Source organism: Mauremys mutica, chromosome 4, assembly GCF_020497125.1.
Source record: "Mauremys mutica isolate MM-2020 ecotype Southern chromosome 4, ASM2049712v1, whole genome shotgun sequence".
Taxonomy (NCBI): Eukaryota; Metazoa; Chordata; order Testudines; family Geoemydidae; genus Mauremys; species Mauremys mutica.
Window position 1 is genome coordinate 33,422,116 of NC_059075.1, and position 17,926 is coordinate 33,440,041.

General features: G+C 45.5%; 1 protein-coding gene across 3 annotated transcripts in view; it reads left to right on the forward strand.

Annotated features, from left to right (window-relative positions):
- The window catches only part of EML5 (EMAP like 5), a 337,324-nt gene that overhangs the window by 193,356 nt on the left and 126,042 nt on the right, over nt 1–17,926 (forward strand). For all 3 annotated transcript variants that reach the window (XM_045015105.1, XM_045015106.1, XM_045015108.1), the window contains one exon: nt 9,069–9,162. In XM_045015105.1, the coding sequence (XP_044871040.1) occupies nt 9,069–9,162 (94 nt within the window). The remainder of the gene's footprint in view (nt 1–9,068; nt 9,163–17,926) is intronic.

Here is a 17,926-nt window from a genome sequence, read left to right on the forward strand (position 1 = left end):
ACTCCTGATCATTAGCAATCGCTTCACAGGGCAATCTGGGCGTCTTCCAGCAACGAACACTCACATAGGTATACACACACACACACACACCAAGGCCATTGTTTCCTATTGCCACGATGCATCTTATCTTGCTGCACAGTCAATAAATTCAAATGGCATGAGCCCAGCAGAGACAGACATTCCCACGGACAGTTCTCCTCCCAGTGCAGCTCTGGGGCATATGATGAGGGATTTTTACAAGAGCTCTACATACAAACAGCTTCAGAAGCTACCCATTCGCTGACAAAACAGAAATAATTGAAGGATCATGTTGGAATTAAGTGATCCTTCTGGTGGCCACCTTTCCTGGCTCTCTAACTGATACTGAGGCCAGTCTACTGTATAAAATCTTTTCAGTTTACTTTTAGTCATTGGATTCAAACCAAATACCTTCCAATTTGCTAGAATGCATTCTAGGGGCGTACACCTTGCCCTACTAACCTTACCCTGTCCTTGCCCCATACCATGGGCTTGTCCTTGACCCACTATAAAACGCTCCCTCGTCTAGTGGGAATTACAACGGCTGGGCGTCCCGAGCCTCGGGCAAAAGTCCACACCACTGGACTGTTCCTACCTGATCCACAGGACCGGTTCCCCACCGTCGCCCGTAGCTGCTTCTCCACTATCTGAGTGCGTTGCACCGTTGTGCCCTCCAAGGTCAGCCTGACGCGTCTCTGCCGAGGCCCCCGGTAAAGACACCAGTGCGCGCTAGGCATCGGCTGTGACCATCGTCCACCGGCCATTGGAGGAGTCCGGGCAAGGCACAATTTTGCCTCGAGCCCACCCAGGGACGCCAAAACTGTTGCCGGCTTAAAGAGCCCGAGGCGGAGCAACAGCAGGGTTCGTTGCCCGGTGTGCGTCGCACTAATTATCACACCAGGGTGGAGAAGCAAAACCAGGTTTATTTGGGCCCAAAGAAAGGTGCCAGGGAGAAAAGCCTTCTCAAATCCTGCACGCCCGCGCGCAGGCGGGATCCCAGCATTTATACCCCACTTGTTTGTGTAAGCCTTTTGTTCGGTTTTCCCCCTCACCCCTCCCTTCCCAGCAGCAGCTACATTAGGCATTACATTTCAGTGTGTTAGAAAAGGTTCTCATGCACAAGCTTATCTGTGGCCTTGACAGAACAAACACATACAGATTTTCCTTCCCCCTCTCCCCCTCTCCCCGCCGCTTTTGCTGTTCCAAACTCCTACATTTGCAAGCGGAGATTGCTGACAGCTACACATTTTGCTTGCAGTCTGTTAGCATCTTAGGCTGGTTAAAGTTTACAGCATGTAAGAACTTTGGTTCACTTCAGGCCCAAAGTCACAACTTTGGTTTACTCAGGCCTAGTGGCACCAACAAGCGCCATTTCCAGTGTATGGTGCTACCTTCGGCCTCTCATCGACCCTGAGAGTATTTACAAAGGGTATGGCACCAGTGGCCACTTACCTGAGGCATTGAGGCATTCAGGTCTATCTATATCTCAACAACTGGATCATCAAGGGAAAATCTTGGGACCAGGTGCAAAGGAGCCTCAGTCTGGTACGATCCACCTGTCCTGAGCTGGGTCTGTTGATAAATGAAAAGAAATCAACCCTGACCCCAGTGAGGTGTATAGAGTTCATAGGAGCGATACTCGACTCCACACAAGCCAGAGCTTTCTTCTCGGAAAGCCGTTTCCAAGCTATAGCTGACCTGATAGCTCATGTGATGGCCTACCCTCTCACCACTGCGTCCATGTGCCGAAAGCCCTTGGGCAACATAGCAATGTGCACTTACGTGGTGCGCATGCGCAGCTTCATTTCCGGCCCCTGCAAGTATGGTTGATGTCCGTCTACATCCCCAACAGACATGTTCTGGACCGGGTAGTCATGGTACCAAGTCACATCTGGTCATCCCTGAAGTGGTGGTCAGACCCTGACTCAGTCTTAGAGAGAGTTCCCTTTGCGACCCCGTCCCCATCGGCCACTCAAGGCTCCGATGCTTCAGATCTGGGTTGGGGAGCCCACCTCTGTGATCTCAGCAAGGTTGTTGGTCGCGGGACAATTGATCCCTCCACATAAACGTCAGAGAGCTCAGAACGGTTCGCTTGGCCTGCCAGGCTTTCCTGCATCACCTGAAGGGCAAGGTGGTCCAAACCTGACGGACAATGCTGTGGCAATGTTTTACAGTAACTCCTCACTTAACGTTGTAATTATGTTCCTGAAAAATGCAACTTTTTGTACACATCAATGATGATTGTGAAGTTTGGTTGAGATGGTGAAGACAGAGGGTGGGATATTTCTCAGGGAATCCCTTACTACTAAATGATGAACTAGCACTGGCTGAGCCCTCAAGGATTAACCCATTATTGTTAATGTAGCCTTACACTCTTCAAGGCAGCACGAATGGAGGGAAGGGAGACAGCATGGCAGACAGAGACAGACACACACCCCCTGTGAGAGAGAGAGAGAGATGCGCATTGCCCCTTTTAAGTACGCTGACCCCACTCTAAGTACACTGCCTTTTTAAGTAGATCAGCAAGTTGAGACAGAAGCTGCTGCAAGTAAGCTCTCTCCGTCCTGAGCCCTGTCGTGTCCCCAACCTGCTCTGTGGAGATGGGGTAAGTGGGGTGCAGGAGGGCGGGGGACACCTTGACATTAGCCCCCCCCCCTTTTCTCCCTCCCTGCACAGGAAGCAGGAGGCTCCCGGGAGCAGCTCCAAGGCAGAGGGCAGGAGCAGCACATGGCAGTGGGGGAGGGACAGCTGAACTGCCCAGCAATTGATAGTCTGCTGGGTGGCTGTGGCACAGGGAACTTAGAAGAGTGGGGAGCTGATGTGGGGGCTGCCAGTCCACCCTCCAAGCCCCCACCAGCTAGCTCCAATGGGCTGCTCTTTCTGCAAGCAGTGGACAAAGCAGGCAGCTGCCAAACGACGTTATAAGGGAGCATTGTGCAATTTTAAACGAGCATGTTCTCTAATTGATCAGCAATGTAACAGCGAAGCAACATTAACCGAGATGACTTTAAGTGAAGGTTTCCTGAGAAAACTACAATGCATTGGTGACCTTCCAGAAAAACCCCATCCTAGCCACCATGGATGTAGAGGCTCTCTACACAAAGATCCCACACACAGATGGAATACAAGCTGTCAGGAACAGTATCACTGATGATGCCACAGCACAACTGGTTGCTGAGCTCTGTGACTTTATCCTCACACACAACTATTTCAAATTTGATGACAATATATACTTCCAGACCAGTGGCACTGCTATGGGCAGCCACATGGCCCCACAATATGCCAACATTTTTATGACTGACCTAGAACAATGCTTCCTCAGCTCTCGTCCACTCACGCCCCTTCTCTACCTACGCTACATTGATGACATCTTCATCATCTGGACCCATGGAAGGGAGACTCTGGAAAAATTCCACCACAATTTCAACAGCTTCCACCCCACCATCAACCTCAGCCTGGACCAATCTACACGAGAGGTTGACTTCCTAGACACCACGGTGCAAATAAGTGATGGTCACATTAACACCACCCTATACCGAAAACCCATCGACCGCTATGCCTACCTTCATGCTTCCAGCTTCCATCCCGGACACACCACAGGATCCATTTTCTACAGCCAAGCACTGAGGAACAACCGCATCTGATCAAACCCCTCAGACAGAGACCAACACCTACAAAATCTTCACCAAGCATTCTCAAAACTATGGTACCCGCACAAGGAAATAAGGAAACAGATCAACAGAGCCAGACGTGTACCCAGAAGCCTCTACTGCAAGACAAGCCCAAGAAAGAAACCAACAGAACTCCACTGGCCATCACATACAGTCCCCAGCTAAAATCTCTCCAACGCATCATCAGTGATGTACAACCCATCCTGGACAATGATCCCTCACTTTCACAGGCCTTGGGTGGGAGGCCAGTCCTTGCCCACAGACAGCCCGCCAACCTGAAGCATATTCTCACCAGTAACTACACACCGCACCATAGTAACTCTAACTCAGGAACCAATCCATGCAACAAACCTCGATTCCAGCTCTGCCCACATATCTACACCAGCGACACCATCACAGGACCTAACCAGATCAGCCACACCATCACCAGTTCATTCACCTGCACGTCCACCAATGTAATATACACCATCATATGCCAGTATTGCCCCTCTGTTATGTACATCAGCCAAACTGGACAGTCCCTACATAAAAGGATAAATGGACACAAGTCAAATATTAGGAATGGCAATATACAAAAACCTGTAGGAGAACACTTCAGTCTCCCTGGACACACAATAGCAGATTTAAAGGTAGCCATCCTGCAGCAAAAAAACTTCAGGACCAGACTTCAAAGAGAAACTGCTGAGCTTCAGTTCATCTGCAAATTTGTAACACTATCAGCTCAGGATTAAACAAAGACTGTAAATGGCTAGCCAACTACAAAAGCAGTTTCCCCTCCCTTAGTGTTCACACCTCAACTGCTAGAAGAGGGCCTCATCCTCCCTGATTGAACTAACCTTGTTATCTCCTTGTTATCTTGCCTGCATATTTATACCTGCCTCTGGAAATTTCCACCTCATGTGTCTGATGAAGTGGTTATTCACCCACAAAAGTTTATGCTCCAATACATCTGTTAGTCTGTAAGGGCCACAGGACTCTCTGTCACTTTTTAATGGTTATGATGGCCTTGTTGCTGCATGGCTGAATGCAGAAGAACGGGCATGCTTGGCTTGTGTTCAACAGGTCCTCATGGGTAGCAGAAAGCCCTGGGCTTCGGACCAGGGTTTCCGGCCTGACCAGGCCTCTCTCCAGTTTATCCTGCACTATCTTCTTCACCACAAGCTTCGGGGCCTGTCTTTCTCAACAGCCAAGGTCCGCTTGGCAGCTATTTCAGCCTTCCACCCTCCAACACAAGGCAGTTTGATCTTTGAACATGACATGGGGGTTCGGTTTCTGAAAAGCCTGGAGCGGTTCTACCCTCAAGTCCACGACCTGTCCCACCTTGGGACCTGAACGTCATGCTGTCTAGGCTCACAGGTCCACCCTTTGAGCCATTAGCTTCTTGTTCCCTTCTGCTGCTCTCGTGGAAGGTCTCCTTTCTGGTGGTTGTAACGTCAGCCTGCAGGGTCTCCGAAATTAGAGTTCTCACTTCGGAACCACTCTATACAGTGTTCTATAAGGATAAAGTTCAACTGCGACTGCACCCAGCCTTCTTGTCCAAGTTAGTTTCACAGTTTCATATGAACATTTACCGGTTTTCTTCCCAAAACCTCATAAGTCAGATGAGGAGTGCAGACTACACTCTCTTGATGTTACAAGAGCGCTGGCTTTTTATACTGGAAAGGACTAAACCATTCTGGAAGTCAACACAGCTCTTTGTTGCAGTAGCAAACAGAATGAAGTGCCTCCCTATGTCTACAGAGAGGATTTCATCACGGATCACTGCCTGCATCAAGTTTTGCTGTGAGCTGACAAAGGTACCTTCTATGGTGACTGTAACTGCTTATTCTGCTACAGTGCAAGCCTCTTTAGCAGCCTTCTTGGCCCGGGTGCCGATTTGAGATATCTGCAGGGTCGCTACTTGACATGAACAAGCACTCAAAGAAGAAAAAATGGTTACCTGCCTTTAGTAACTGTTCTTCGAGATGTGTTGCTCATGTCCATTCCATTAACTGCCCTCCTACCCCTCTGTTGCAGTTATCGGCAAGAAGGAACTGAGGGGGCATAGGGACGGCGGTGCCGCATATACCAGCACATGAGCACGGCACTCCAAAGGACCCCAGAGCTGGCCCTACGGATACCACTAAGGCAAAAAATTCCGACAACTGGGCACGTGGGCACATACACACCTTGCATGGAATGGACATGAGCAACACATCTCTAAGAACAACAGTTGCGAAAGGTAGATAACCGTTTTTTACCTGGAAGTAGCAAATTGCACTTTTTAATGCACTTTATAAACCTTTAAGCTGAGGAAGCAATAGAAGCATCAGCTGTAATTCAAGGAGCTATTGGAGTGGAAAATATGGGCACATCTTGTGGTCATTCAACAAAATTAGCCATTTTCCTTTCTATGCAGGTCAAAAACATGCTTCCACAGGTGTACAAAACAAGTCATCTGGCTGTTTTAAATGTATATAAGAAAATAATAGACCTTTTTGATAATCTTTTAATAGCACGGGAGTTTGTTCAAAAATATGATTAATGACATGCTACTTTGGAAATGTCTAACTAGGTATCAGATGATTGATGTAATACATTGTATCATTTGTGGATTAGTGCAGTTTTTGGTTTGCATTCGTTCTGCATCAATATAATCTATTGAAATAACATCCTGAATGGCTAGCTACATTCAATTTGCATTTTTTTAATAAACAAGCAACCCTACCTATACTATACTTGTAGGCCTGTGCAGTGCAAGGTAGGTCTGATATGCTTCAAATGCAGAACACAAAAAACCCTTCCTGTAGACCTATAAAATATTAGATTGTATATTTTTGGCGTTTACTGCGACTGCTGTCTGATGCCTTTGTGAAACTGAGATGTATATAGTATTTTTTACATTTTAAGAATGAACCATTTAGTCAAGTATGAGGCATATTAAAGAACTAAGGAGATTTTATAATATATAACTGTTTTATTTTTCTTTGTGTAGTATAATCCAGTCTGGAAAACTGGCAGCAATTTTGCTACCATTCATCCCCTCCATCTCTCCAACTTTGATTTTGTGGTTGTGCCTATCACATTGTCTTTTGGAAGCATGTCACTAGTCACTTGGGAATATGAATATTTGGATCAAAACTTTGTAAGGAGTCATAGCCACAGACAACTCTGAGTTACTTTGATCATTGAGGCAGTAAAACAAGAACTCAATTCCTGTTCCTTCATCTACTGTAACTTTGACCATTCTTTATTATGTTTTATTGTTTCTAGGTACTATAATTATACAGCCCCTCATCATCATAGTATCTAATTATCTTGTTTTGTTTTATTAGTTAAAGTTTATTTTATTAGTAGTTAGTTTTAATTAATATTATTGCAGTTGTGTGAGCCTAATGACACTTCAGTGAATCTCTGGTTCTATGCTATGGCCTGTCACCATTTTTTATTTGTCTGCTATATCCCTCGGCTAGCCTTTTGTTCAGGATCGTGGTATTTTTGGACCAACAGAAGAAATCAGATCATTTTTGTTATGGGAAAAAATGTTGGTCTCTGACCAATCTACGTGCTGCCTAACATGTCTGGATGAGGGATGCCTGCCCAGCTGATGCCTGATGTATCAAAATGTTATGCCTTCAATATGGAAAGATGAATTTTCACTTTTCTCATCTTCAAAGTGGCATTAAAGGCATCTAACTCTGACTCCGAAGGACAGAGAGTCTTTACCTTGTTTGTACTCAGCTTCCTAAGTGGAAATTAAAGGATGGAGCCAAAGTTTGTTCATATCTGAATATTATAAGAAACTGTAAAGATTGATTAACCCAGTGAGTTCAGGATCTTGGGTCTGCTCAAAAGAGAGGAAAGCAAAGAAGAAAAGAAAGAGACCAAGCTTATTTACTTCCTGTTTCTATTCTTAGAATGACAAGAATCGTGGATCTGGTGGGGTGGTTGGCTGGTGCCGAAAGTCCTCCTAGATTCAAATGATTTCAGCAATTATGATGTTTTGTGTCAAATACTTCAGATTCAAAGGTGACTGTAGTCCCGGAGCCAGGATCCATCCTTGGCACAAAATGAATGCAGTGAGTTGAGAAACTTGAATCATGTCTGTTCCCTGGAAAGGATCTGGCTCTCTCTTCCTTGGTTTCCACTCCACCATAGTAGGCAGCCTTTGCCCATTAAATCTTTTGAGTTTTCTCTGCCCAGGAAATTGAACTCTGATAGAAGCTGATTCCTTGTTCTCTTGTAGTAGGCCTCACTGCATTCTAGGATGGTATTTGGTTTCACTGGAAATAATCTCATCTCAGGCACAACTAAAGTGTGTGCTGAGATTGTGCATACTGTTGGATCTTGGGCCTCTGACATTAGAGAATTTTGAATCCTTCTTGGCTACTACCTTTCAAGATGTTATCCTCTCCCCCAACCCTCCAAAGTTTCCAGGAAAGAAGCTCCGCAGCTTCAGAAGATGTGCACATGCCAGGAAGAGATCAGTTGCAAATGAGCACAAATGCTGCATCTTCTGACTTGGAGTGAATCATGACATACCTGAGAGTCAGATCTGCCTCAAGATGTTAACCAGAGTCTTCAAGCTTGGGAATATCTCAGAAACTTCCTAGAAGTACCTCTGAGACACTTCTTTAAACCAAATCTGCAGTTACCCCAGAGTTTCTGCTTTGTCAGGGTAGGGAATACTAAATTCAACACAGAGATTCTTGGTGCCCCCCTGTGTTGAGGGATTTTGTGGAATTGGCATCAACACTTGGTAGAGCGGTGTCCTTACCTACCCACCCCTGTCAGCACACCATGGAGGTTTGCAGTGAATTACTTACAGGTGCCTGAGATGGACTTGTTCTCTTTTTAGAAGCCCATCACAGGGAACCTGGGCTCTGACTTCCCTTAAAGAGGTCAATTACCATGTTACAAAAGCATGTTCTTGAAGATGAGTACTGATATGGAGGATACTAAAGTGAAGTATGCGTCTAGTGTAGAGGAACAGGAAGGCAATGACTCTGCTTTAGGTGACATGACATATCCCAATTTTTTAAAAAGCTAGCAACATCAATAATTCCTGTGCCAAAATGCTAAAAGACCAAGATTAAAATGTATAACAAAAATAAATGACTAGCCTAAGGTCTTGCACTAAGTTAATGGCAAAGGGAGGATTAGAACTTGGAAATTCTTGGCTTCAAGTCCTATACTCTGTCCACTAGACCATCCATATAAAAAATCTGCCTAAATACAACACATCAACTGTGGTTTATCTGTTTGTACATTCTTTCATCTCATAATATAACAAGTAGTGTTTTGTATGATTTATAGTATATCTAGTATAATAATTTGATTTCTTGTTATTGCAGAGTAATGCTCTCTACCCACTCTCTTACCATACATTTCCTTTTCTAGCGGATGGCAAACGCTTGGCTTCTGTTGGCATAGATGACAATCATACTATTGTGCTCTGGGACTGGAAAAAAGGAGAGAAGCTTTCAGCAGTAAGGTAAAAGTTTAACTTCATTCTGAAATTTATACCAAAATTAGTTTCAAATGGCAATGGACAGAATGGATACAAAGTGAGAATACTACTGAGACATAAATGAGCAGTTTCCCTTGCTTGTTGATTCCCCCAATCAATGGCTTTTAGCATAGACTTAAAACTTTGTTTAGGGAGAAAAGCTGTAGGTAAAGTAAAATCAACAACCATTGCTATGAAAGTTAAGTGACAAACTCAAGATAAGAAATAAGAGATTTGTTCTTACTGGAAGAAAAGAGATGTTTTATTAACATTTCTCTGATGTGTGAGTAACTGCCCAGTACTTTTTGAAACAGTTCCTTTAAAACTCACTACACACACCTGCATTTCTCATTTCTATATCTTACCATGCCCCAAAAAATTACATAGTCACAGACTGCATACAAGTCCCTTTCCAAGCTGAATCATTGGCTGCAAGTGACTCTTCCCCTTCCCTCACCAGTCACTGCTGCACACACTTCCTCACCATTTTTGCAGCACATGCATGCACACTACTTGCCTTTCAAACACCACACACACTCACATGTCTTTCTTTAATGTTCCTGTTCCATGCAGTTGGGTCTGGTGCTTCTCCTTTCTGCAGCTACTGGACTTTGAGGCTCTTGTATGCAGCTGGTGCTGACGCTGTTTTTCTGGGCCTCATCAACCTTCCATGTAGCACCTCACTCACCAGATGTACACTTTCAGCCCTTCTGCAGATGTTGGTATCTACTTTTCTTTTCCAAAACCTTCTCATGGTAGGTCTCCAGCAGTGGCTCCCTCAGGCCTTTCCTATGTTGGTACTCTCAGATGACAACTGCTTTCTCCAGGGATTCCCTTTTGTTGCAGGTCCTTACTCCTCCCTCCCCAACCCTCTGCTCTGAGGCTGTGCAAACTTGGCTGTGCAGCTGGTAGCTGCTGAACCAGGCCAACCTTGCCATCCTCATTTAGTTCAAGTTTTATCTTTAAGATAGTAGTTCAAGTAGTTGGTTCTTGCTAGCAGGTCTCCTGGCGAGCTGACTAGGAGGCTTCATATGCTTGTCTCTGACAAGCCTTAGCAGTTGCTGGTTCCTTATCTCTTAATGGTCACTTGTGGGGAGAGGAACATAGTCTGTCAAACTAGATTGTTCAGGCATGAATATGCCTTCTTTGTCAGTGGCTCTTAATAGTTACTGTCCTCACTTGCTCCTGAGGTCCCTTGATGAATCAGGAAAGAGTCTTCTCCTACAGTCATTTGACACAGTTCATTCAGATTTGATTCAGTAATATTTATGATGATAATTCTCCCAAATCAGCAGATGCTGTCAGAATTTTTGGAAAGTTCCCCAATCTTCAGTGGTTCTATATATATTTGTATATAAGGCATGTGACCCTTGTGCCAAAGATGACTTCAGTTCCAAGAATTATTGGACCCACCACAAGGCTATGTTCTTGTTCAAGGAGCATCCCTGTGAGTGCTCCACTTTAGGTGTCTTGACGCCCTGAACTTGTAATTGGAGATTTTTGGTAGCAGTGCCCGGTTGGGCTGCGCAAGCGCTATAGCTGTGTCACACCGCTCCGAGAAGTCTTTACACAGCGGCGCACAGCCAACCGTCCTCCTGTTCCTTCTCTACCATCTTTGGCTTGAGTCGGAGTGATCAGCAGCACCTTCTCTTACCTCATATAAGATTTATAGTAGCTAGTTCATAGTGATACGGTTAGCTTAATTGTAGTTAGCTTCCCTATCCCCTTACCTTACTCTAATTTCTTTAATTTTCACACAAAAAAAGTCTCCCTTTACCTTTCTACCCCTGTCTTTCCAGCAGGTTTATCCCTGTTTTTGTCTAAGAGACCGACTCTCTCGGGCATGCCCAGCTCACCTGGTTTTAAATGCTGCCTGACTTGCAGACTCTCCATACTGGTCTCTGACAGCCAGGCTCAGTGTGTCCACTTCCTCGTCGAGACACACATTACTCAAAAGTGCCCACACTGCAAAAAGCTGACAGCCAGGACAAGAAAAGTCAGAGATCTCTAACTGAAGCTCCTCATGATGGAGAAATCCCTCAGGCCAGTCTCTGACCCCAAGTCCAGGCCACCCCCTGGCAACGGTTGCTCTACTTCAACAACAGCTGCCAAAGAGCCTGTTCCTAGAAAGGTTACCAAAAAGCGGTCACGGACATCCCTGCATGGAGAATCACCTAAAAGAAAGCGATCTCCAACTGAAAAATCTGCCCTGGTATCGATGGCACCGAGATTGCCAGACTGCGAGGCACTGGGATTGTCTGGCACAGAGAGTTCCTGAAGAGCTAAAGACCCTATGCAGGCAAGCTCTAAAGGAGGTTTACACACTAAACTGAAACATTCCAGCTCATCACCCACGGAGCCGAAGAAGATCTTGGCATGGAGTGGTATAATGGTGCCACTTGCTGTACCTATGCCACATAGCCCTAAATCCTCGGCACCGCAGCTTCAACTCATGCTCCCAGGCGGTCCACCATGTCGTCTCTGGCACCGAGCCTCACGGTTCCACAGTAATTCATAAGGCATGCGGACCTGATAGTGGCCTCAGTGCCTGAATATTTACTCGCCACCGAGGATACCTCATCCAAATCAGTACCAAGCCACCTGACTATTCCTTGCAGATCAGCCCCCCCATCTCTAGTGATGAAGAAGAAGAGGATGATGGAGTAATATATATTGCTTGCCACTTCTCACCCAAGCCAGGACCATCTCATCACCAACCACTTGTGGATATATGAGGATGTGGTCACCTATGGACACCCCCCCCATACCATTCCCACCTAACTGGTCATACTGGGATCCATGGGCAATGTATAGGGCCCAAAACCACAGTTCCCCTAGCTTCCTTAGGTCCAGAACAGCCAGGTCTCCTTCATCAACTGTTCTGGCACCCTTGGAAACACAAGAGGAAGACACTGAGGAACCTGAGGATATAGCTGAGCATGACACTTTTCTGCCTACTCACCTCTCTTTGTTGTCACCGGACGAAACTATAATGCCACCACCCCCCACCATGGGGGATGATTTCAAATCCTTTCAGGACCTCTTCAAAAGGGTTGCTGAATCCCTAGACATTACGTTGGCTCAGCTACCAGAAGCCCAACATAAGCTCTCAGACATACTCCAGGCATACCCATCAGCAAAGATATCTCTGCCAATTAATTATGCAATCATGGAGCCTGCAAAAATAATCTGGCAGATACCTTCTACAGCACTACGCTCATGTAAAAGATTCGACAAAAAATATTATGTGCCAGAAAAAGGGGCTGAGTTCCTATTTACACATCCCATGCCAAACTCCTTAGTAGTGGAGACAGTGAACCAAAGGGGAAAACAACACCAGTCCCAAACGACCCCATACGATAAGGATTGGAAAAGGCTGGACCTTTTTGGGCAGAAAGCTTATTCCTTAGCTACACTTCAGTTTCGCATAGCCAACTACGCAACCCTGCTGGCCAAATATACATGCAATCTGTTCTCCAAAATATCAGCTTTTATTGAAAATGTATCCAATGACAAAAAAGAACAGTATAAGGCAAACATTTCTGAGGGGTCTCTCATCGCCAGGATGGCCCTACAGGCCTCCTTTGACTTTGCAGACACGGCAGCATGTTCCATCGCAACATCTATGGTCATGCGCTGTGCATCTTGGCTCCACCTCTCCAAGTTCCAAAAGGAGATCCAGGCAACCGTTGAAGACTTACCCTTCGAGGGTCAGAAACTTTGCAGACAAAACGGATGTCTCATTGCATACCCTAAAAGACTCAAGGATGACCTTAAAAACCCTTGGTATTTACATATCTGCAAACAAAAAGAAACAGCAGGTTTTACAATCAGAGATTCTTGTCTACGCCATACTCTCAGCTCCAAAGACAGTATGACCAATGACGTAAACAAAGAACAGACGTTGGCAGGACCAAGATCAACCTTTGACGTCTTAATAATCCACCTCTACACAATCATTTTGAAGGTGTGGTCGAGGGCACGAGACCTCCACACACTGTTACTCTGGAACCAGAAAAGGTCCCCTGCCCATTCGGAGACTCTGTCACCATACTACTCAGTCTGGAACAGCATCACGACAGACAAATGGGTTTTAGGGATTATCTAAAAGGGCTACTCTATCCCCTTTATTTCTGTCACCTACCCACCCCCCTTTCCTGTTCCTCTTCAGGGACCCCTCTCACGAGCACCTGTTACAACAGGAAATAAACCACCTTGTACAAATAGATGCCATGGAACTTGTACCATCGCAACACAGGGGAAGAGGTTTTTATTCACACCACTTTCTAACTCAGAAAAAGACCAGTGGGTGGAGACCCATCCTGGATTTACAAAAACTCAACAAATTCATGAGAATATATCAAAATGGTGACTCTAACCACAATAATTCCGGCATTAGAGAAGGGAGATTGGCTCTTGGCCCTTGACCTACAGGATGCTTATTTTCATATTAATATCCACCCGTCTCACAGAAGATTTTTGAGAGTCACCCAAGGGAAACAGTATTTCCAATGCAGAGTACTACCCTTTGGCCTATCCACTGCCCCAAGGGTTTTTCCCAAGGTTTTCACTGTCGTTGCAACTCAGTTCCGCAGACACAGAGTAAGGATATTTCCATACTTGGACGACTGCCTCATATGGGCACCAACATGGCAAGAAGTTATAAACGCCATGCAGAGCACAATAACCCTTTTCACGAACCTAGGGTTGCAAACAAATACGCAAAAGTTTACACTGGTTCCTCTCCAAAAGTTAGATTCACAGGCGACTATCTCGACTGTCTAACAGCAACAACAACATTACCCCAACAATGCTTCCTCACTCTAGTCAATCTAATTTCAGTGTTGAGGGACAGTCCACAAACATCTGCTAAAATGTGTTTACAACTCTTGGGGCACATGTCAGCAACAACGTTTGTGGTAAAGCATGCCAGACTCTGCATAAGATGCTTGACAGGTCTGGCTTTGAACAGTGTATATACTGCCAAATAGTCTCTCAACAGATGCCTCACAATGCCACGCAGAGTAAAAAACTCATTAACATGGTGGATGCAACCAAGGAATGTCTGCCCTATCCAACAAAGAACTCCAACCCTGACAATCATGACAGATGCTTCCCTAATAGGTTGGGGGTGGGGGGCACATCTACTCAACAATATGGTCCAAGGCCACTGGTTCCCAGCAGAGTCCAACCTCCACGTAAACTTACTGGAGCTAAGAGCAGTCCGAAATGCATGTGACCACTTTCTCCCTCTAATCAAGAACAATGCCATTAAGATCCTCATGGACAATATAGCTTACATGTTTTACACAGTATAAACCACCAAGGGGAAGCAGAATCATACTCCCTATGTACAGAGGCAATGTGCATTTGGAATTGGTGCATCACCAACAACATAGAGATATCGGCATCCTATCTGCCGGGATGTCAGAATACAACAGCAGATGTACTAAGCAGGGATTTTTCACAAACTCACGAGTGAGAGATGGACTCTGGAATTCTCAAATCCATATTCAAACTATGGGGGTTCCCCACCATAGATCTATTCGCAACAGCTCAGAATGCCAAGTGCCCACAATATTGCTCCAGAGCTGGATTGGGACACCACTCCCTAGGCGACACTCTCATTATCAAATGGGAGGCGCCACTGATGTATGCATTTCCTCCAACCCCACTCCTAAGCCACGTCATTAAGAAGATCAATCAAGACAAATCCAAGGTCATTCTCAGAGCCCTCACATGGCCCGGACAAACGTGGTTCCCATACTTGTGTCAGATGGCAGTGAAACCACTTCAAAGCCTTCCCTTAGTACCTCACCTTCTATCATAAGATGTGGAACATGTCCGTCACCCCAACCTTGCAGTACTCCACCTCAAGTCCTGGTTACTCCATGGCTGACTTGGGTTGAGAAGGCCTGTTCAGAGGAAGTAAAAGATATATTACTGAACAGTCAGAGACTAAGTACAAGGAAGACATATATCCATAAGTGGAAACAATTCTGCACCTGGTGCCAAGATAAACAGATCTTACCACAATCGTCCCCCCAACCGAGGATCCTGGACAATATACTAGGACTTAAAAAAACAGGTCTATCCACAGCCTCCATCAGAGTACACTTGGCTGCTATTACCTCCTTCCATGACAAGGTGGACAGGGTCACCATATTTGCTCTCCCGACAATTAAGCGCTTCCTTACAGGCATTGAAAACACTTATCCCACTGTGACAGGGTGCTGAGCAGAAATACTGCAGAATCAGCCCCCTGCCACACCAACCCCATTTAAGTGAATAAAGTGGAGCTGGCTGGAAAGAACCTGCCCAAATTGAGGAATGAGAGCCAGCTGCCAGCCCAATTAGCCAAAGGCTATATAAGAGGCTGAAAAGAAGGAAGCCAGGATGTTGGGCTGGAGGAAAGTGAGGGAGTCTAGGCAGGGAGAAAGCCCTTCCCTCCTGGGTTCAGACACAAGGAACCGAGAGCTGTGTAAGCAGTATGGTAAGAAGGTGGTGGGAGCACAAACTTGTAAATAAAAGCACCAGTGGTTCCTGTAATTGTAGGGGTCCTGACCCAAAAAGGAGTTGTCGAGGGGTCGCAAAGTTATTGTAGTGGGGGTTGCGGTGCTTCTACCCTTACTTCTGCATTGCTGATGATGATTGTGCTGCCTTCAGAGCTGGAGAGCAGTGGCTTCTGGCTGGGATCCTAGCTCTTAAGGTGGAGCTGCTGGTAGCAGCAGCGCAGAAGTAAGGATGGACTGGTATGATATTGCCAACCTTCTAGGCTGCTGCCTGCTGAGCTGGACCCTCACTCAGTCAGCAGCACCACCCTCCAGCCGCCCCGCTCTGAAGGCAGCAGCACAGGAGTAAGGGTGGCATGGTATGGTATTGCCACGCTTATTTTTATGCTACGGCTGGTGGGGGTGCTACCTTCAGAGCTGAGCGCCCGGCCAGCAGCCACCTCACTCTGGCCACCCAGCAATGAAGGCAGTGCAGAAGTAAGGACGGTAATACCCCGCCCCCCTAAAATAACCTTGCGACCCCCCTGCAACTCCCTTTTGGTTCAGGACCCCCAATTTAGAAATGCAGGTCCCCCCCTGAAATCTGTATAGTCGAGAATAAAAGTACACAAAAGACCAGATTTCATGGGGGGACACCAGATTTCATGGTCTGTGATGCATTTTTCATGGCCATGAATTTGGTAGGGCTCTATATATGAGTAAGCTCAGCAGACCCTGCAGTTCCAGTAACTTTCAGGAACTTTCGCATCTCATCTGATGGCAGACGGTCTCCAGGCTACTCTGACCTGTTGACAGTTCAGGAACAATCACCAATTACAAATTGACTTTTTAAAATACATCCTCTCCAAACTGTAGCAGCCACAGATGTGTCTAACCTGGGATGGGAAACCAATACAGAGGACTACACAATAAGAGAATTTTTATCTCTATAGGAACTGCACTTGGACATAATTATTCTGGAGATGAGGGCAGCTCTATACTGATAGAGGGCTTCCAAGGAGACTTGAGAAGCACCTACAACTCCAGTTCCTACAGTTAAAAAATGGTTTGTGGTGTCATGCAAACAGGACTGAGTAGACACTTTGTCCTCACCAGAAAAGCTACTTGACTAGTCTTTTCACCTGTCTAAGTGAAAGACTAAGTACTTCCAGGTACATTTGGCAGCCATTCTGGCCAATAGTGAACTAATTGAAGGTCAACCAGTGTAATGTCTATGCAGTCCCTTGTCAGGTTCATGAAGGTCTTGACGCTTTTAAAACTTCTGATTAAAAAGCCTCCTGTGTCATGGGATATTACCGTAATATCAAGATGACAAAACTGATGAAAGCTCCTTTTAAGCCACTCAGTCTCTGTGAGCTTAAGTTCCTCACATGGCAAGTAATTTTTACCTGGTAGCAGTGAGTTCACCTTGCAGAGCCCTTGTAACAGACCCAATGTGTACCATATTTTACAAGGATAAGACAGTGCTGTGGACATATTGCAGGTTGCTCTCTAAGTTGGTGTCTGAATTCCACTTTAATAAGCTGTTTGTCCTGCCAGTGTGTTTTGCATGGCCATTCCGGAATACTCCTCTCCCTACACTTGATGTCTGAAGGTGCTTAGTGTTGTTTTTGGAAAAGACAAAAGCCTTATGTAAGTCCACACATCTTTCATTTGATGCCACTTCATTGGGCAGTACTGTATATTACTAAAAAGACAATATGATTGCATTTTATATTGCTAACACCAGGATTGCTTGATACTAAAGGCATTGTCAAGGTGCACTGATTTTGAAGCAACACTGTCACCATCTTCTGCTTCAGGTATATTTTCATTAAGAAACCTCAAACATAGTCTACTCCACATAATATATTAAGCATTTATTGCTTGGATTTCACCTCCAGAATGGACTCCTGTTTTAGACTCGTCATGCTCAATAACTTATTTTCAAAGTAGATTACATTTTGTAGGATTTCATCTGTTCACCTCCCATTAGAGCTCAGAGCCTTTTCTCAAGTGTTTTTCTCTTGCACCTTTTTTTATACTGATTTCTCCCCCCCACCCACACACACACCCAGGGCCTTTTTTTTAATCTTATGCTGATCATTTTGGATTGGCTTTTCTAACTGGGGAGCTTCACTCTGTCATTGGAATTGACTGCAGTGTTGAAGGACAGCATTTATCCATGACAGATTGTGGTGTAAGGTGGTTAGTAACGGACTGGCTCGTGGTGCCCTCAGAGTCATAAAATCTTAGGT